This window comes from Micromys minutus, assembly GCF_963924665.1.
Source record: "Micromys minutus genome assembly, chromosome: 5".
Lineage (NCBI taxonomy): Eukaryota > Metazoa > Chordata > Mammalia > Rodentia > Muridae > Micromys > Micromys minutus.
This window is the reverse complement of record NC_137974.1, coordinates 23,628,866-23,651,031: the sequence shown is the minus strand read 5'-3', so window position 1 is coordinate 23,651,031 and position 22,166 is coordinate 23,628,866. Positions and strand designations below refer to the sequence as shown.

The window sequence follows — 22,166 nt, the reverse complement described above, 5'->3', positions numbered from 1 at the left end:
CCTCTTTTACTTTTCCCATCCAACAAAATATATGAGAATAGTCTCAGTGTCATTATTCAAAAGTTAATGAATTGTTTAGGCACTTTTAGAAACTTGTAGGTACAGATTTTAAGTAATTTTTAACTGATCAATGTCCTTGCATTCGAGTACTTATAACAACAAGTTTTCTTGTGATAAGTTTGATCCAACCAGTAACTTTGGAGAATACAGTGGAAGGAGCCAGTATCTAGACCTGGCTTTGCACTCTTGTACTATTGTGTCAAGATGATTTAATCAATAGTGGAGAACCTGATGCAAAGTGATAAAGAAAGAATTGCTATGCTGTGATGATGTAAAACAGCAGTAGTGGCATATTACATGTAGTATATGATTTAATGTTCTAATCTATTCTGCAAAAACTAGGCAACCTGATCTATATTTTCACAACTGTAAGAAAGTTAGCTGTAGTGGGAATATTTTACAGAAGTTAATTTCCCATAATAGAGAAAGTTTGGTACTACAATTATAGACTTTGCATATGTTACTTTTTTCTCTTACTGTACGCAATTTGTTTCTTCTTTCTTTAACAATTTTAGGAATATATATTGAGTTTTATTGATATTCAGTCATTTTTATCCCATCACTCTCTTATCTCCATTCTCTTTGAATTCAAGTTTTTTTCTTCTTAAGATATTTTCTGTATATGTGACCTATTGAGATTAATTAGAGTTGTTTTAGTGAACATGGCTGGGGAGATCTAGAGTCTGTGCAGTTAAGTAGAACATATACCATTAAAGACAATTACACCCCTTCCAGAAAAAGCTAACTGCCAATAGTCTTTTAGGAAAGAGTGAAGCCTCTTTAGCATGTTCTTGATCCATGATGAAATGATGATTAACCTAGTTTTGTATGTACAGATGCAGAGACAACATATGTGCAATGGCCATGTCATATCCAGAAAGGAGTGCTGCCCAATACTCCTTCCATCCTCCAGCCCTGTCCCTCTTTCTGTCCCTTATTCTGCACTTTCCTCTGAAATGGGTGACACTGATGTTTCGCTATGACCTTGCACCACACAGACAGTTTCTGGGGGGTTTGACCAGTTATGAGACTCTGCATTAACCTGTTTCCCCTGCACTCAGGAGTTTCTCAAATAAGGAGTGTGACCAGCACTAAACTAGGATTATAAACAGAACTTCAAAAAAGAAATAGCCACACGACATGATAATTTTTCTACAATGGTTTTTAATATATAAATGCTTTAAAGTATTTGTTTTGTTAACAGTATAGATGAAGAGATCAAGCAGGACTATAATGACAATAAACACGTGTAGATGTCAAGATATCTAATTGATGAAGCCCAAGTGACCTCAGTGCTCAGATTTCCTTGTCCTGTGCATATATAATTATCTCATAACCAAATGAAAATTGGATAATTACTGAAATACTATGAACAATATCAGAAATGTGAAGCTTTCGTATATCATCTTATTATATATGCTAAAGGTATAGGATCCCATTACAATTGTACAGATTTCTCCACTTAAAATGTAGCAAAGAAAAAAGGGCCTTCCATGGGCATGTTTGTGTTCTGGTGACTCTAAAAGTGACAAATCCATGTCACCATAGATTTTTATGAAGCCGTTGTTTGAAAAATATGCAACAAAAATTTTTACTCTGAAATGTAAAATAGATTTGAAGAAGAAATATTATTTTTAACAAAAGAAATGTAGATTGTCTATCACGTAAACACTGCTTAATTCATAAGCATTTAAATATTGGAATATTTAAAATGTCAGAGTGCTTTTAGTTATGTTTAATGATACTAGCTATTTCTATATTCTTTTAATAAACAATAGAGTTCTTTCCTTACTGCTCCTCTTTTCTTTTCTAGTGGTAACATGATTTTATTAAGTTATCATTATTTTTCTCTTACCAGGAACAACAGAACTGCATTCAGATCCAACTGTGATCATTCTTTGTCTTTGACTGGTTATGTATGTCAGATCATATCATTAAGGCTTAGGAATTCCCAAGAGTGGATCTTTAGGACTTTTACCACTTGATAAAAATTTCTTTGAAGGAGTAATGTTTCCATCCTTGAATTTTATCAGCTGGATGAGTCCTTGCATTCAACTTGGTAATGTGGGAATATACCACTAAGACAATATGGTATACGTCTGGATTCTAGACATTTAACACAATGACTTCCAAGCCTCAACTGTACATTTCAGACCTTTTGATGCTAGACTATTCTTGTGTCTCCCCAGAATGATATCACTTAATCTGAGACTTTTTCTTATTTATTCTTACTTCCTGCCCTCTCAAGCATCTTTGTTTGTTGTTTGTAATGTACTGATAAAAATTATTAAGATTTTAAGTTTGTGATATTGTTCATAATATTTAGAGTATTATCAATGTTCTCCACCATTCTCATGAATTTATTAAGTCATCTGAGTCGTTAAGATCATCTTTATTTTTCCCTAAATATTTTAAGCATGGGATCCAAACATAAACTTGGAGATTGTTTCTGACTCAAGCATATACCACCCCACCCTTCAGTATTACACTTTAGCCTTTTTCTCTAGGTCCCTGGACATGGGTGTTCAGTACTGATTTAATTTCTTTGTCTTGTGGACTTCATAAAAATAGACCATGAGTAGTTTTTATTTCCATGGCATTCACATTTAATGAGTGTGCTTATTACCCTAAGTATATGCTTAGTTAATATTCTTCCATTCCTGAAAATCTGTAAAAAAAATAATTTTATTTGTGTTTATATATGGGTAAAAGCACATGAGTGCTGGTACAGCAGAGACCAGAGGTTCTGAATACTCCTGGAGTTTGAGATACAGGTGGTTCAGATCTGCTTGATGTAGTTGCTGAGATTCAAATGAAAGAATAACCCATGCTCTTCAGTTCTGAACCTATGCTCTCCAGCTCTTATTTTCCACTTACAGAAACATTCCAGTGTGACATTTTTATCAGTGCAAATTGAGGTACACTAGATAAAATGATAAGACCTCTGAAGGCTCTGCTGTTGGCTGCCAAGCTCGCTAGCTTCCCTGTTTAGCTGTGCTGTGCTGCTGGGCTCACAATGCTTTTCCAAAAACAATAGTTTCCTTTGACTGAGTCACAGCCTGAAAAAAAAAATACTATGGCTAAAGTAATATATATTTGTTTCTGTGAAGCAGGAAAAGGCTTATCAGAGCACAAAGAATATACTTGAAGACCTTTCCGACCAGAGCTGAGAGGATGAGTTTGTTTTCCAACCTGAGTTTCTCGAGTTTCTGAAACACAGTATTCTGTTAGGCCACCAGGCTAGTGCGGCGATGTTTAGATATTACTTCAATCAAAAACTGTATTCCATTATCCTAGGATCTGTGTCAAACTGTGGATTAGGTTAGAGGGAAAAAAAAGAAACAACAACAAAAGTTCCTGGTGGCTGAAAGATTCTAAGTATTTCGCTCCATTGCTGCATAGCAGGCATGAACACGCTCCTTGAGTATTTTAGGGTTTCACAACGCACAATTAATTAATTGAGTCAATCTAGCTAAAACACCAGTCTGAGTTACTGTCTGCAGGTTTAATAAATCCTTTGAATTCCCTTGATCTGGCTTGTTTCGAATCCTCCCTGTGCGGTGTAGCACAACTTTCCCAAACCCATAAAACTTTGATTAATGGAAGAAAGGATTAAACTTGAGATACCTGAGTTTGTTTCTCTCCCAGGCTTCTCTGACCTCTGGGTTCTCTTTCTAATGTACCTCGGCCATTTTCTCTAAGAGAAACCAATAAATGAGAATGGAATTAAAGTGTGACCACCCTTGTTTTTACCAAATCTTATAGATGCAAACCCATGTACATCACTTTACATTCAAACAGTGTTGTGATTCCTTTCTGGCAAGTAAGCAATGCTTTTCCTACTTCTTCCCTACATCCTCATGGCGCTCACTGACCTCATGTGTGTGTACAAGTTAGGCAGAAAAAAAAGTGGGGCAAAAGATAAAAGAACCTCGCCTCATGGGACCAGTTGCTCTGTCCATGTGTAACATTAAGGGTGGGTGTCATGGATTTTTGCACCATTGAGAACTCTTCTCATTGGTTCTCCAAACCTCTCCCCATTAATGAAGACCAGCTGTCTCAGTTTTCTTCAGATTCTCATACCCAGATCAAACTGTAACCAGAAATGTAAATTGGGCACGGGGAGGGGGGGTGTGTTCTCCTATCTTACAAAGAAGTTTACTTTGCACCCTCTCATCCAAGTTTGGTTACCTTAAATCTCAGTAGGGTTCTCCTTCTCAGGCATGGTTCCCCAATTCTCAGGGAACTGAGGGGGAAGTACTGAGAGGAACTTGTCCCTGTCTCTTCACTGGAGTAAGGCTCATTGTTCCCCAGTAGCGTGGAGAATAACTCTTTAGAAGTCATGCTTTCATCCCCGTGCTCTTGAGTGTGCTGCCATGCTGAATTGATTCATAGGTGACCAAAGATTGGTCCTGGGGACAGGTAGCAAGAAGAGACCACCTGTTCTGTAGAAAACTGCTAGGAAAGGAGGGTTACATACCCTGCTGAGAATACTTTGGCTAGGAAATGAAACCTCCTCAGGCATGTTTCTTTAAGTCTCCCCTTACTTTGTATTCCACAATAGGCTAGAAGTCCTGGGAGATCACTGTCTACTCCTTCAACCACAGCTAAGTGACCCAGGAATCTCTTAAGTGAATGGATGTGTAGATCAAGATCTCTTTGAGGTAGTGGTTAACTTTGATCATCACAAGTGTGTCTGGCAATATGTAAGAATGTCCACAGTAGTTCTTGAGAAGTTGACTTACCATCTCCTCCAGAAAATGCTAAAATGAGAAGTACAGGCAGATCATTGGTTGAAAGTGTAAACTAGCTAGATGCTGTGGTTTCTCCTATAAATTTTAATTACTATTGTTAGAATTAAGAATTTGCTACCAGTGCTTTTGAATGGCACAGAAGAGGGATTTTTCCACACTTGTGGAATTTAGGAAATAGATGGATAATGTAATAATTACATTGCCTTTAATAAATATTAAAGTGGTCATGTGCCTAGTATAGTGACAGAAATATAAGACTTCATGTATGACCATACAGGAGATGCTCCTAAGAGTGGGGACCATAGGGGAGAACTCATGTCTTTCCTGTCCTCTTTGTAGTTTACCACGGAGCCTGAGAGCTTGTTCTCTAAGATTCAACACCTAAAGAATGTATTTTTTTTTACATTGTTCAAAGCTGACCTCTGCTTCTTGAAAAGTTTATCTGTACTTTTTCATCTGTTTAGAAACATACATTTTTGGTTAAGAGACTGAAGACAATCTCTCTTTGTCTTTTTTTTTTTTTCTTCCCTGAGCTAAAGAGGTTGAGATAAAAAAGAATGACTGCTTTAAAAGTCACACATGGCTGTAATTTAAGATTTTTTTTCCCCTCTCATTGTCCGTAACAGTTGAAAGAAACCTTCAATGAAAGTTTATTAACTAGGCCAATGCCCGAGGCAATAAAGGCTCATTTACTACCAGTTTCTTGGCTGTTTTTCTTCTTCTATTTTTCGGTTAAACTCATAGCGTAAGATAATACTTCACAAAATTAAACCTTTGACCTTCTGTAGAGTTAAGTCTCCTTTGATTAGATAAAGTAACAATTTATGGTCTAGCCGAGGTTGCACATGAAATGAATAATGCAGGGGACTCAGGGAAGACCGAGCAGCTCTTGCTTTTGAAAAGATGGATGCTGTTTAAAGCAGAGGAATCTACTTAAGTGTGTTGTCTTTATTCGCAATGCACTTCGGCAATATTTCAAAAAGCTTTTCCTTATAAAATAAAGTTCTATTTGAGTTCTTTTTTTAAAAAAACAACTTATATTGGAAAGATCTCTGGTAAAATACTGCAAATAAAAGCTTTGAACTTCTTACAGGATGTCTGTACATATGACAGGCCTCTATAATTCAGATAGTACAAAAACTGAGAGAAAAAAAGTAAGATAACTTATTTAACAAAGAGGCATATCAAGATGAAAAAAAAGAATGGAGATTTGTAATAGCATTTTGTGGACCTGTTAACAAGGTTAAATTAAAAGTATATTTAAATGTTTTAAGTTACAAACATAATAGATGATAGTGTTAAGCAAAGTCTCCTTTTTTAGGAAGATCATAAGACTATATTTTCTAATATGATGATGTAATAGTAACCTTTTTGATTAAAAAAATACTATGGCAGCTGTTTCTTCAAGTCACACTATGTGTCTGAGCTGTCATACCTGTGACAGGGTGATCAGGAATGAAATTTTAGTAGGTGTTTGTGTTTTAAAATGTATTTGCTCGAAAGTAATTTTGTGGGAAAAAATGAGAAAAATATCAAATATGCATCAGTGGAAACATTTTCCTGAAATGTTAATGTAGCACGGAAAAGATGCACATGCTGGTGAGTCAGACCTGCTGCTTACCTGTGTCTTAGCTCAGCGGAGATAGAGGAGGGATGTGCACACATGGGAGCTTCTGTTCCTGGCAAAGCTGCTGTAATTAGCTGGTTGTTTAAATTACTAATTGACATGCAGAAGTTGAATGCCTAAGAAAGCGTCTTAGTTTTAGTTTGGTTCCTTTTCAATTAGCTTAAATTATTTAAGGTGAATAAATCTACTGAAGTGATGTAGTTTCTTTTAATAGAATCTCATGGCACAAAACAAATTAGGTCAAGAGGAGCCACTGGCTCAGTACAAACCTGGATGCCGTTCTCAAAGTGAAAACACGTTCGCAAAGTTCAGGATTTGCTGTCACTAAAAACAAATACAAGGTACTAACAAACAACGAATATTTCAAATTCCCCAAAGTCACACTCATTTTCCTATCAGAAGTAAACATCTTTCTCTATTGAAATATTTTATAGCAAAAAGGGAGACGTGAATAATGTAATACCCATCTGCTCTCTTTCTAGGTGAGCGATGCTGAATATGGTAATCAGGCTTTATAAGGGTGTACATTTTTATTCTTGAAAAGCAACAATGTCATATTGTGATCAAGCTAAATTTGCCTATGACACATTCAAGGCGTTCAAGTAACTTCATAGTGATTACAAAGTTGTGCCAAGACAAAGACTTCATCAGCCTCAGCCTGACACCTTCTCTCAGCTTGTGGACCACATTCATTTTTCTTTTGAACACTCACTATCACTCAAGGGCGGGGAGGGAAGTCTGTCCTTTCAAAATTCATCTAAATTGTTTTGTCCCCAAGGTTCAACTGTAAGGCTCTGCCTGATTTTTACTTTTCTAAACATTATCTCCCTTCAGCTGATCTTTGCAAACAAATGAGAAAATTCTGCACTTCAGAGGATGATAATGTCCCTCCAGAAAGGCTGGCATACCTGTGAAAACATACAGTGGAGGATGTATTATCTTGACTGTGTTGGCCCCTATGTACTCAATGATGGGAGTTATAAATGTCCGCAATTCACTCTGACCCTGAACTGAATTTTCTTGAGAAAGACAAAAAAAAAAAAAAAAAAAAAAAAAAAAAAAAAAAATCCAATATCCATAAATATTTCTGTGTTTCCATGACTATCCAATACTCATGCCTCTTCTCATGAAAATATTTATGTTACCATATCAGAAAACTTTTATGTCCCTATTTTTCACATATTTTGATGTTTTGAATAATTTTCTCTAAACAAGTCTCAAATGTAGAAGAAAAAAATATATTTATTCTCTCCTCTCTCTCTCTCTTCTTTTTCTCCTCCTTTCTATTTCTTCCCCACCCCTCCCCTCTCCTCTCCTGTCCTGTCCTCTCCTCTCTTCTATCCTCATAACAAACTTATACAGCAGAGCCACAAGGATGCATATGCATTCTGATACGCACTCTGAGAAGAAAATAGGTAACAGAGGGACTTAAGAGAAATATCAAAGGAAATTGAAACAAAGTGGAATATTTGAGAAGATTATTTAAGTTTAAATGCTGGTGAGATGATGTTTCTATAAAAAATCTGCTTGTGGCATAATTTACTTTGCTCATCAATCTAGCCTGGCTCTGCCATACTTTTCCCAGTCACTTCTTTGACTTTTTCGAATGCCATATTTTATCAGTCATACTTAGATTAGGTAGAGCTACCTACCTACACTTAATTACCAAGTTCTCTTATTGATGGTTATACATAGAAGGAAAAATTCTGGGTCATAGAATGACACAAGCAAGCTAATGCCTTGTTTATTAAGAAATAGAAAAGTAAGGTATGGGATATTACGCTTCATGAAAGTAAGTCAAAATCTGATTATTTCCTTTAATTTTTCATAAAGAGAACTGGTTTCGTTTTCAGTTATGCAGAAGGCAATATTCGTTTTGATGTGATGTGCACTGACTACATAGGATTCAGGTAACATTGTGAATGTTGAATTTCATCAATACTACATAATTAAACAGTTTCGCACACAATTAAAGGTAAATTGTGATTCTGTCTATAGGAAATATATTGTGAATTTTATGAAACTGTCATTGAAAATTTGACCCGATTTTTCTGCCAACAGACATATTTGTGCATTTATATGTCCATATAACTCCATAGGCTATAAAGAGTCAGATCTTATTTCAAACCCTGTGGCTTGCTGCATTCTCCTCTGTTCCCTTTACCTTTATCTTCAATGTGTTCGGGGCTGAAATGTTACCTAGAAGTGAGCTTTCTCAGTCACTGTTGAATGTAGCAATGTCTTGAAAAAGATTTCCATCTTTGTGCTTCCATCTCATTGTCAGGAAAACAAAAGTTACCCTTTTCTAGTACCCATCTTTATAAGTTGAGTCCCCAAGCGGTGGCTTAGGAATTATTTTCTAGAGAGAGTAGTATTAAAGAAGAGTTAGAGGCACATATTACATGCTAAGCTTGTCTTTCCACACAGGCGATCAATTCTACTGAACCAAATTACAGTAATTTAACCCTTTTTGTTTGTTCTGGTTTGTCCTGTTTCTCTGATTCAGTGATCAGAAGGTGAGATTTTCAAAGGCCCCCATTAAAATGCTTCAGTGATTTACTCATAGCCAAATGGCATCCTCATGGTTTTTAGCCCTCTGATTCCATTGAGGTTCTAACCCTTTCATTCAGGGTAACTGAAATTTTAAACTAGTCACAAATAATCATGCTAATTCTTATGTTGATTTGATTTACCAGTGATTAACTATGCAATGATAAAACTTCTTTTAAAATATTATTTCTGTAAAAATAGAATTACATGTTTTTCTTGCTTCCATTTTCTCCCTTCAAACCCTCCAATTCCTTTGAATCCAGTCCATCCCATCCCCCACACTGTTTCCTGACTGCCTAAATAATACCTGTACAATAACAACATCAATAGACATGCTAACTGCTAATCCAGAAGGAGATAATGTTTCTTCCTATATGTTTGTGTACTTTTTGGATGTAGGTTTCTTTCTTTCTTTATTTTCTTTCCTTTCTTTTCTTCTCTTTCTTTTTTTGGTTGTTATTGTTAGTCTAAACATTTCTAAAATCTAATTCAATCAATTGAAAAACTGAAAACTGGTATAGAAAGTGTTTCCATTAGTGGCCTCAGGGATCAATTTTCCTTTCCTCCACAGAATACAAATGTGCTACAAAGGGCAAGAAAGTCAGTCTAATGGACATTAAGAGACAAGTTCACGCTGAAAATATTCACTTTAACCAGATGCACAATTAAGTTTCTTATTCTAGTAGCTTATAATTTCTGCAATTTAAGCATTCGAGATGAGAACAGACATGGTTCAATCACATTTTTAATTTATTTAGAAAGTAATAAGAAATAAAATAACTGGAGATTAGTGTCAGTTTTTGGACAGCTGGTATTTAAATAAGGATAAAGAAAAATTGAGTAAAAAAAAAAAAAAAAAAGGATACTGGTGTTTTCAAGTTGCTGTTCTGAGCCAAGAGTTCTGTGTCTTGGAGTGATTTCAATTGAGTTGTAATTCAAACTCATACGGAGCTTACAATGCACCTTCAACATAGCTTTTCAGAGTCTATAGGAACTGTCAGGAGCAGAAAGATTGCCTCACACTAATGAGTGTTGAATTGAACTATGCTTTTTGATGTTTTACTTTCTGAATTGAATTGTTAGACAAGATTAATTGCACACAGTGAGAGTTTTAAATGAATGACTATGTAAAGCATTAAGTTCCTCTCTATGCCACTTGGGGGAAAAATAGCTGGAAGGTTTAAATGAATAAATGCATTTAATGCACAAAATGCCTGGGCTAATTTTAAAATTCCTTCACTAACATCCTTATTGAAAATAGAAACCCACTTTATTCATCTGTCTTGGTTATATTGCTCTGGTTGAAGTAATTTAATATTCCAGCTTTCTACTAATCTTCTGGTTCACCAGAAGTAAACAATAGCTTTCATAAATTAAAAAATGCACTCTTCTAAACATGCTTATAAGATGAAAAAAGCAACAAGGCTGTAAACATTTATGACTGAAACAAACTAGGTTGTTCACATCCTGCCATGCCGCATCTCGTATTTTAATATGGCACTGATATCAGTTAGAATGCAAACAAGCTTTTAAATGATGTGCCCCTTCATTTCAGCTGGAGAAGCTGCTTCACACCATCTGCCTATCAGATGGTTAGGAACCAGGACTGCGTATTAATGCCACATGTTCGATTTTCCTCCTCCTTGTAATGGTTAGATTCATATTGCTAATAGCTGTGCATGAGCACTGTCGAGGAAATTTCTGTGACGGCGGAGTGATGAGATATTTATAAGCCGCCTGTCTCCCTGAATAATCAGGGAGAAAGAATGCCAGACATAAATAACCTATCAATTCCAGAATATTAATAGTAACTATGCTTGACCATAATTTCTGGCATGTCTAAGCTTGTTTCTTCTAGGTTTTTAGTAAGTAACATAAACTAATAGATAGTAGAATATTTGAATACTTACCATCTCTTCAATATAACATAACTTTTCAACCATTAGGATTCGAGAACTGCATTTTATGTGTAATTCAATGTAAAAGTAGACAGCATATCAAACATTTGGAAGTCATCGTGATGTCTTTGAAACCAAAGATCAAAGATTGGGCTTTTCAAGTTAATGAGTAAACAAACAGATCAGAGAAAGGATTTGACAGCAATATGTCTTCTTTATTGGTATTTATAATCTACAGTTATAATCTTCTACTTATAACCAAGGGCACTAACTTATTGAAAATAAATATAGTGAGATATTTATTCTTCTTTAAAATGGTGATCAGGATAGGGTAATGGCCTTTGGAAGAATTTAAAGGCTACTTAAGGAAAGTTGAAAACAGAAAATAATTGCTGTCTTTGAAAATGAGAGGATACATTGTAACAATGCTCGCTTCCCTTCCAAAATTTAGACCCATGGTTTTGCAGTTAAAATACCAAGGGCCTCATACCCAGGCATCACACAGAGTTTGGATTCAGTGATTATATGATAAAATTGATCCATGTGGATGGTTTGAATCAAAATGAATGCTACATTCTAAGACCTTTGATAGTGGTTTAGATGTTTAGTGAATGGAATCAAGGAGTTAATTATTTCTTACTGCAAGAAGTCACTTTTTCATGTGTTCATCTTGTTATCTGTCTTCGTATATTGATTATTTTCGGTGTAATAATTTTATTTTTTCAACTGGTTTGGTCTGCTTTGGCTCTTCTCTTTTCTCTTACAGATAGGTATAATGAGTTTATGTTTCTATGTTGATTTTTTTAAACGTGCACTTTTAAAGGTCATTACAATATCATTCTACATGGTTAATAAACATTCATTATAAAACATACACTGTGTACGTTTTAGTATAAATTTCTCTCCAATTACTTTTACATACAAATAAAATCTTATATTATATTAAATATATTTTTAGACCCCCTTCCTCCTTTTTTTGTGTGGTACCTGATTGACTAATCCAGAAAAAGAAAATTAGCTGTTTTGAGATAAGTTAAAAGCAGTGGTAATGTGACCTGTAAGACACTTTGGAGTGGGACCTGGAAGCAGATGAATCAAAACATTCCATGAGTCTGAGACAGACCAGACGTAGTGTATAAAGAGCATTAGAGAGGAGATTCAGGAGAATGGTACATACTAAAGATTACTGCTATTTCCACCAGATAATACTAGTATTCTGCTTTATATAATTTTTGCTTTATAAAATTTTGTCATGAGTTGAATTCTTGGTGTTCTGTAAATCATTTATTTCCCTGTCTTTTCTTTTTAAAAGGAAACTAATTAGTGAATAACATATACAATACAAGCTCTATGTGAGGCTACAATAAGATTAAAACTATGCTTTCACTAGAGACAATAGGTTCGGAGGATTTGAGGATTACCTTGGGGATTTGAAAGGAAAGGACCATTAAAAGCCAAAGGGAGCTACCATAAATGTAAGGGGCTGCCAAATGGCTTGTGATCCTCTCAAACCTTAGGCACAAAATACCTATGGAGAGTTATGCTTTACGTTAAATTAAATTAATGAGATTTACTATCCCTTGTGTATTCACATACAATCTAACACAAATGTAAAACATGGTTAGAAGTACAGCTACTTTTTTTTTTCTCTCCAAGTGATCAAGTTTACAGGAAACACTGTGGTAACATTTGTTGTAAGCATAGTAGGAGTCTAGCCACACTTTCTGTATTTTTATGACCTAAGAGAGTAGCCATAATCTCCTCCTCCTTTTGCTACAGTTTTTCCTCTCATATATATGAGAAGGATTATGTTGCTCTTCCCAAATTACATATAAAGACAGCAAGATGACAAGTTGGTTTATGTAGTATTATTGTAATTGCCATATGCAAGTGCAGAGCCTCAGACTTTCAAAATCAGACCTCCTAAGTCAGAACTGTAGACAGAGGTGATGTAGCTATGTGCTTAGTTTGAAAGCTCCATCATTGTTTCTGACACATACTTGGGAGGTAAATTCTTGTCTAACTGGGATGGGGCTTCTCCTCAAAGTCAGATCAACAGGTTAAAATCTTAAGTGAGATAATGGAATGTCTTCCACTGTGATAAGTGAAATTCAGTAATGTGTTTGGAGCACAGAAGTTAATCTGTCACTGGGGATGCTTCCCCATTTATTGTCAGAGAAGTGTGCAGTAAGAAGCTTAATTACCCAGTGAAGTGTTACATTTGGTTCTAACAACAAACATTGAGGGCCTTCACTTTCTATGGTCATCGTGATTTCTATGTGAGTGAAAGATTATAGGTTGGGAGAGTTACAGTTGTTCAGAATGTCAAGCATATGTGTTTTATGTATATACTGTGCGCAGACTTCCATTGATGTGTTCATTGCACCTTCAGCTTCCATCAGAATCACAACTTGGACCTTATGGTTTATAAAAGAGAGAACAGAACTCAAAGCTGGGTGGGTAGTGGATGATGCGATGAATCTCTGAAAAGTCGGGGAAGAGGAATGAATATGTCAAAATCTCATTGCATAACATTTTTTTAATTAAAAAAGTTATTGTATAATTACACAATTTTTCTGGCCTGCTTAATTCTTTAAACCATCTGATATACTCTCCTCATTCTTTTTAAAATCATTTGCCTTTATCTCACGAACTAATATTATATACATATATGTATATTTATATGTATATACATATATTTCTAAATACAAGCTTTGTCTGTACAATTCTTTTCATAAGTGTGCCATTGGATAACAAACTGGTGTGCTCTTCTCTGGAAAAGACTTTAAAAAAAGACATATCAGGACTTATACAATAAGACATAGAGTTTAAATTGTAGCAGCAGTGGAAATAGACAAGAATAGTTGATTTTAAGATACAGAAAATCAAATACAAGGAGGGTTAAAAGAGCCAAAAACTGTAATTGTTTTCTAAGCCATAATTTCCTACTCATGATAAAAACCCTAGGAGAAATAAGAACGTTAAGTTTCATGTCAGTGAAATTATAGCAAACATGTGTCATGTGCACGTGTATATTTGGGTGAAAGTGACACATATACGTTTTTGAGTTCTAATAGAATTGTAAAGCTTGGAAAATGTATGAGACAAATATGCAAGGGTAGAATATAATAGTATTATTAAGAGTAGCTATGATAATTAAAGAATTAGACAAATCTGAGTAATCTAGGGTATGGGCGTAGGTAACGCATATTTCCTACTGAAAGCTAACACTTGTGTCTTGCTTACAGTGGGGCAAGGATGTATAACAGGCCTTAGCTGTAGTGAATAGAAGATGGTATTCTTTATATAGTTTTCTTAGTTAATCATTTTGTTTCTTCTTTGGACTTTGTTTGATTTTAAAAAAAATAAAACTATTCTCAAAACAATTCACCAGTTTTCCCAAAATCAGTTCATGAACAATTACGGATTGTGATTTTTGGAATTTGTTGAGTATTATGTAACTCCCTCTGAAGTCTTCACATTTTGAATGCAATCAGTATATTCTCCTTAGTATGAAGTCAAGCTTCATGACTGAGAAGAAACGTAAATTAGAGAAAGTTATCACCAGAAAATAGAAGAAAGAGGAAAAACAGAGATGTTTCCCTTTGTTAAAAGAAAAAAAAAATCAAGGGAAAATATTTTTTTCTCGGAAACACACAGAGTATTTAAAGAGAACAGGAAAGAAAATATTCTGAGACATCTTTGAAGGAAATGAGTAACTGAGGAAAAAATTCAATCGTAGGAAGATGAGAGAATCTCTTCAGGTTGAGACTTGAAAGGCAGCAAATGCTCACGCTAGACACAGATGGATTCTTTAAATTTAGATCAATGCCTTTTAAGGAGTGGTTATGAGTTTTTCAAGCAAAGATCTGGCTTACAGTTACTACCAACTTAGGGTAAAATGCTCAAGGCCCTTTGCACTGATCTGAAGAGAAGGTGGATACTTCTATGCCCCTACTTCATAACAAAGACTTCTACCAGAAAGATGTTCATGTCTATGGGCAGCAACTTTTTGCTGTGATAACTAAGATTCGTGATTAGTAGGGAGGAAAAGATGTGTTCACTCTCTACCAAATAGGAGTGGAAATAGATCATTCAGATAGATTCAGAAGGCCTAGACACAGTGGTCAGAACTTCTAAATCAGTAGCGTGTGAACTGTGCAAGGAAATACACAATGTCTTTTCATAACATCCTACAGTCAGCAGACATCACCCATGTTTCCCTTACTGTGTCAGTTTTCTCAGGTAATGGATGCCAGGCTAGAAGGAATCAACTTGGTAAAAGTGGACATATTAAGAAGATAATACATTTTCTGTTCAACATTAGCATCTCATTACCTCTATAATTTTAATCCTGATCACTGGCATTTGCATTCTGGCAACACGTGGAGAAGTGTTGACCTCAAATTCTATTTTTTGATCATATCTATTATTATACACTGTTTTATAAATGACCAAAGTGTATAAAACAGAAAGAGACAGTGGTCAATCTAGGCCACTAAATATAGCATTTAATCCTTGTATTGCAGTAATCAGAATACACTTGTGTTACTAAAATCAGTACCGATATATTTAATAAGTGGTATCGAATTATTTGATGAGCTACTTTTGCATTTTTTACATCTTGAGCCTTGCAGCTATATAACACTTAGCCACTGCCACTGAACAGCTCAGTGACTCAGACAGAATACAAGAGCACATGCAAGTGCACACTGTGCAGTGTTTTGTGTACCAATACAGGAATGTAAACATAATCCTTTTTGTCAGAGGCAAGCAGGTATCATCACAGACAAGGTATGTAAGTTCATACTTGCAGTTACAGAAAGAAATTCACTAGATAATGGGCAGTCATGGAAGTGAGCTCAGTTAAAAAGAAACACACAGAAAGTTCGTGCTGTATGACCATGTATGAGAGAAAAGGTGGGGTATTCAGAAAAGAATGAGTGTTGTGTCCTAGGGTAAGGAGACTTTGGATACCAGAAGTAAGCTTTGTAACTGATCTGCACTTTCAACTTTCTGCCTCCTCTGGACACCTGAAGAGGATGTTCACCAGGGAGTGGAATGTTCAGACCTTATGGAAAAGCTCATCCAGTCCACATCTGCACTCCTATACGATATGTGTTACTTTTTTTGCCAATAATCAAAATTTGACAAGCTTATATGTATATCCTTGTATTAATGATACATTGGCTGGTTTAGAGTGGAAATATATTATTAGTATTATACTCAGATACTCTAATATACATTTGTATGTGTGTTATGAAAAGACTTGGACTATTACACACAAAAGGTCTGAATTTGAATTACTTTGCTCTTAATTTATTTTTTTTGAAGGTCTGACTGCAGCTGCTGCAGCTGCTGCAGCTGCTACCAATGCAGCTATTGCTGAAGCAATGAAGGTGAAAAAAATAAAATTAGAAGCTATGAGCAGCTATCATGCCAGTAACAACCAACATGGAGCAGATTCTGAAAACGGGGACATGAATTCAAGTGTTGGTAAGTTCAATGTTCACTGACTGTTTGTGTTCAGTTCGCCATAGAATTGGTTGCACACTGGTGAAATGAGTATTTGAGGTCAAGAAAAGAGTGTGTTCTTAAGGCTTCATTTTGCCTCTCTAGAATGTACACTTAGGATTTGGCGAAGTTATTGTAAACACAAGTTCAAATTTTACGACTATAATTTATGTTACAAGTAATGAATCAATCCATTTCCTAATCTAAATCAGTTCTAAGAATCAAAACTGTAAAATGGTGAGTGTAGATAATGGGCAAAAGTGTGTGAGTGTTTGCACACATGTGATTCGGACCCTACTTGTCATTCATAATACCATTGAATTGTATTTATTAACAAGTAAAAAATTCATTTCTACCAATAGCGGAGTTTATACATTAGTTATTTCTCTTTCATATGGCTTGCCTTTCAGGTCCCTGGTAGATGTCAGAAACCATGGATAATACCTGACATCATATTTACGTTGCTCTATTCATATGTTTAAGATAAGCTTATTTTACAGATTACCATTTTAAAAGATCATAAACAATAGGTGGTAATAAAATATGAAAAATTTAAAACATATTTTCCTAAAATTTACTTAAAATAAAACTATCTTTTTTTTTACTGCTAAAATAGACCAACTTTCAATACTTATAAAGATAAGTGATCAATGTTTACCTAGCAGAGAAATACCAAGATTATAAAGAATGGTTTTCTCAGGGTGGGACTAGTTCACTGAACTGCAACATTCTGACCTCTGTCATTTCACAAAGGAGAACTTCTATCTGCATCTTTTGTTGTAGTTAGGGGCTATGTTCTTGCCTTCTGCCATAAGAAATAGTCTACTCATCAACAATAATTATAGCAATGTTTCCAAATGGTTCTTTGATTATTTTCAAAAATGGACTCACAATGCTGGTCATTCCATCAGAGTAGATGCTTGAAGGAGGTATTAAGATTGACAACATAACACCTTTTAAAGAGACATATTCAAAAGAAACCATTTTTCAATTCTCCTGTGCAGCTGAACTGCAGTTAGTTTTTAAGAAACCAATAGTCCGAAATTAGGACATAAGTAATTGACTCACAGTTAAGCATTAATGTGTATTTTAAAATATTTGTATGTATTAACATATACCTAGCATCCCAATTACAGTTTCCTTTAATTATTTAGGTACTTAGCCTATTATTGTGTCTTAAAATACATACAACTCAACTATCCCATTATATTTTAGTTGGGAAATTACCTTTTTCTATTAGTTGATAGTTCAGCTGTCGTAGCATGAATTGTCTTACATTCTATTGAACCAAGAGGAGCGTTTACTTGCACCTCTTTAGAAGGCTGTGAGACCTGCAGACATTTTTGCATCCATGGATTGTGAGACCCACCCCCTGCAAGGGACATACATCATTTATATTGTGGACCATTTTAGCTGATTTGTGGGGCACCACTGATGTCCTCTTCATTCCATTCTTAACACGCTGTAATTGTCTAAGAATTTACAATCCTTATTGTCTTTCATCAAAACCTCCACTCTTGGATATTTGTTTAGAAATCATAGACAGTGAGTGTTAGGTGGGAGGAGGGAGGGTGCCAAGAGGGAAGAAACCCAGGGAAGGTCAGAGCAAAGTTTACATAGATCAAAGCAGTTGCTGAACTGAGCAGTTTCTGTGGCTCCGGGCTTCGATGAAGCCAACTCCTGACTCTTTTAAGTGGTCAATAACAATTTGATTATGACTTTGAGAAGTTATATAGATGTTCTGAGCTTGACCATAGAAGATAACTGGAAAATGGCATAGTGATAATAAAAAACTGTGTACCCAGTGCTTAGCATGTAATTCATTCTGTCCCTTTCTCACAATGTTTACTTCAAGGCTGGTATTACTTTTACTAGTGCAGCTTCTTTAACATTGCCCTCCAAGAACATTCTTGATTGCTATTTTTACTGCTACCAACAGCTTCCTTTTCTGCATTTCTTTTCTCTTGACTGTGTGTTACTTCTGAAGCCATGGAGCTGTGAGACATCTTGGAAGCACTTTACATTGTGCTTTGTTAAAGTTTCGAGTTCAGCTTACTGTTAAAATAAAAAAGTGCTTAAATACACACCCAGTACACAAGGGCTTCATGTATGCTGACGAGAAACACGGTCCTGTGCCTGGAATAGGACATGTGTTGTGTCCTGCCTCTCTGAACATCAGTCACTGAGAAGTGTCTAAGAAGAGGAATTGAAGAATTTGAATTCTAGAAAGAATCCCAATACTCCTAAGCCTCTAGAATCCAGACCTTCCGGTTTTGTGGTTCCTCCAAAGTAAGCATTCTGCAGGAGTGACATCCTTCACAGAGGGGCAGCTTCGACTTGATGTGTTGTTACTACTTAGTTTTGCCCACACCCAGTTACATTGCTAGTGTCAACTCATTATGTTCCCTATGACTTTTGTTCACACGTTAGGCTTTCCTTTATAGGCTGCATGGTTTCAATTAGTTAAGTGTAAATAAATCCCTAGAGCTCAAGAAAGTACATTTGTTTTTTCTGCTTCATTTGTCTTGGGGAGGAAACTACTGATTCACAGTGAGTTATGATCAGACAATACTCCCGAAAATTAGCCAGGAAAAATGTATTTTAGAAATCTTTGATGTTGACAAATAATTAACTCGCATTCCAATTTTAGACAAAAGACTTGAGCCCGTTTCCAAGAGGATGGTGAGTGTAGGAAGAGGTGAGGAACTCAGGATAGATGTGAGAGAAGCATCAGCTTGCTGAGTAAAATATATGGTCACATCACCCTTTTCCCTCATCCACAATCAATTGGATTCTTTTAGTCTAATATTTACTTGCTCAGATGAGACACTAGTCTGCATGGTGATAAACAGTCGGCTCCTGGCATCTGAAGGTGACCTGTCAGTTCATATGGACAAATCCCCTGCTTACTGAAATGTACAAAATAAATCATTAAAGCAGGCAGGTGCTCATTCCCAGATTTAAATCACCATAGATTTATGATTTGAATTAATGCTTCATTTGACCATAGAAATAGATACTGAGACAAATGATATGCACTGGTTGGTGTTCCCATACTGTAGCCTTCCTGATATTGATTACTGAGATGTCTTAGCAATCTCTTGTTTATATCAAGTACTATCTTGTGACAGGTTTGCTGATATGAGCTACGTTCCAGATAAGAAGGAAAAATGTCTTGGACTCCTTTTAGTGGCAACACTCTCCACAGAATAGAGGCCAGATAAATTACTATTTTTTTTTTTCTTTTTTAACAGCCGATCTGCATAACCAGCTTAAACATGCTGCTTGCAAATTGAAAATGGGATATTTGAAAGGGAAATTTTAAAACCATTGAACTCAAGGTCAATTTGACAGCATCCATAACTTTTGTTTTTATCTGTTTATCTTTTCTTTTGGCATTATGCTCATCTTTGAGGACTGTAAATTAATCACAATTTGTATAATCTAAATAAAGGATTCTTAATTTTAGTTCTGGTTTTGAAATGCTATCTAAATATTGACATAAAGCATCTCACAGAACATCTATGTTATCTAAATAAATACTTGTTAAACCTGGAGTCTTACTCCCTTTTCCAAATAGAGACAGAAAATTCACCTTTAAAAACACATGCATTAAAGGTTATTTCTAAGTACAAAGTTTTGTGAACCATAATTTAGCAAGAGTTGAGAAAAGAACGCATCTTCTTTTAACATTTTATTTAAGGAAAACACTATGTACACAGTTTAGAAAACTCACAGAGGAATTGAGAGGGACTTTTGCCAGTGGCTAATATCTGACTCATAGAACTGGTAAACAGCTATCAACAATAGTAGATTTCTGGCTTCATAGGAAATGAGTTCATATCTATTCAAAATGTGATCTCAAAACAGATGTCCCAAGAAAATCTCATTGTTTAAACTATAGTCATAACCCCCTAACTGCTGTTATTGCTTCAAGGAAGTGAAGTCATCTCACGACTTCAATACTTTGTCTTGCTGAACTCTGTAGCATATGGGCAGGCCTGAGCTAGCTCAGTAAATGGCAAAGATGAACAAATGTCATTTGTAGGAAGTTCTTGGCTCTTTTAAAATTCTTCTCAAACTTAACAGAGGTAACAGGATGCAGGACTTTCAAGCAAAAGTAAGGACATGAGTAGAGTTGAGAATGCATTCCCCATTCTTCTGTGTTTACTTCCCCTGCCCTCCATCCAACAAAACACATTTATTAACAGGACAAAAAGGCCAGGCACAGGGGGAGACAAAATGTATTCCTTTGTTGACCATTCCCTTACCTTGAAACAAGAAAAGCAACCTTAAGAATAGAATATATCTTGCTGATATAGAATGATTCATACCCAAGTGATTTCCTATCTTCTAGGACACATGTTTATTTTGAGGGAAAAAGAATGATCTTATGATTTCAGGCAAAAAAAAAAACATCTTGGAGAGCCCGAGACAGCAAGTAAAAGGAAACCAAGAGCCAGGCTGCCATGCAGGGCTCTGCAGTTGCACATTGGATCCTGCCTTGGCAATGTTAATGAACCTCAAATCCTTCCTATAATTAGATGAGGGAATTGCTTATATTTTCAAACAGATGATGCTGCTATAATGAAACGATTGACAGGGAATTTAAGAGTGTCTACAGTAGTCATTTGGTTTCTGTTATAAAAAAAAGTTTAAGAAGAAGATTGGCTGTAGACATAGGTCCTGAGAGAGGTAGTAATTTACATACCATGCTATGACAGGTGTCTTTGCATAGCAAGAAATAGAATGGAAGACTAGAGAGATGATGGGCAGGTATAGTGGTATTTTGGGGAGGGGTGTCCTGTGCTTAGTCTGCTTAGGTTCTTTAAAAGGGGCCGAGACTCAAGAGATGGATGCGGATTGAGTGCACAGCTGTAACTGCTGATGAGCTAATTGCTCCTTATCTCTCAGCCCCATTCATCTTCATTTTTTACCAATTACTGAGAATTATCTGTGTTCTCAGTTGGATATGAGAGTTAATCCTTTTTGGTTAAGCTGGCAGTACTGTGAGCAGATTCCAAATCGGAGGGTGAAAAAGCCAGAGCAAGCTTGCTCTAAAAATGTCTCCAGTTCAATGACAGTATCATTGGTTCATACGAAATTCGCTTTTGTTTAACAGATTCGACGTGGATTTTCTATTTTAAACTTCAACACGTTTTCCTAATAATGATTTGAAAGAGGCTTCCCTGACGAGGATTAAATGATTGTACTGCTCAGGGTCTAGTAAATAGGATGGAGGCAGAACTACCCTAAAAGTTTTAAATAGCTATGACAATCAGAATGTAGACTATTTCAGAACTGATGATTATCAACTGATATGTAGAACTTCTAACCCAGTCATTCCAGGTCATACATGGTCTCATATATGTTCAAGAAATGTTGACCAACAATAAGCCTTTCATAAATGTCACATTAGTGAACTAATGGAAAGCAACACAGCATCTCTTAAAAGTGTAGTTACTGCCTTGACTTGTAATTCAATTGATTGTGAATAGGCCATATGGTTAACATCATTCCCTATGCAAAGGATGTCTTCATATCCTGACATCTAATACAAAGTTACTCACCCCATCATTAAAAACAAAGAAAGGGATTAGGTTACTTTTTCATGAATTCTGATGTACTTATAAATATTTAATATCTCTAGTATTTCTCTTTTCTAAGTATCTTTTAAAAGATAATGTAAGGAATATAATAAACAGCTCATTCAAATTGAAATTAGAAAAACAAACTTGAGATGACTTTAAAACCTCTTATATG

At 35.5% G+C, this 22,166-nt stretch overlaps 1 protein-coding gene across 6 annotated transcripts in view; it reads left to right on the top strand.

Moving 5' to 3' along the window:
• The window catches only part of DACH1 (dachshund family transcription factor 1), a gene marked incomplete at both ends in the record, with an annotated part of 377,461 nt that overhangs the window by 177,380 nt on the left and 177,915 nt on the right, over positions 1-22,166 (top strand). For 4 of the 6 annotated variants that reach the window (XM_080916937.1, XM_080916935.1, XM_080916933.1 and 1 more), the window contains one exon: positions 16,224-16,385. The exons of the other annotated variants lie outside the window; for them this stretch is intronic. In XM_080916937.1, coding sequence (XP_080773063.1) covers positions 16,224-16,385 — 162 coding nt within the window. The remainder of the gene's footprint in view (positions 1-16,223; positions 16,386-22,166) is intronic. 6 annotated transcript variants of the gene reach the window in all.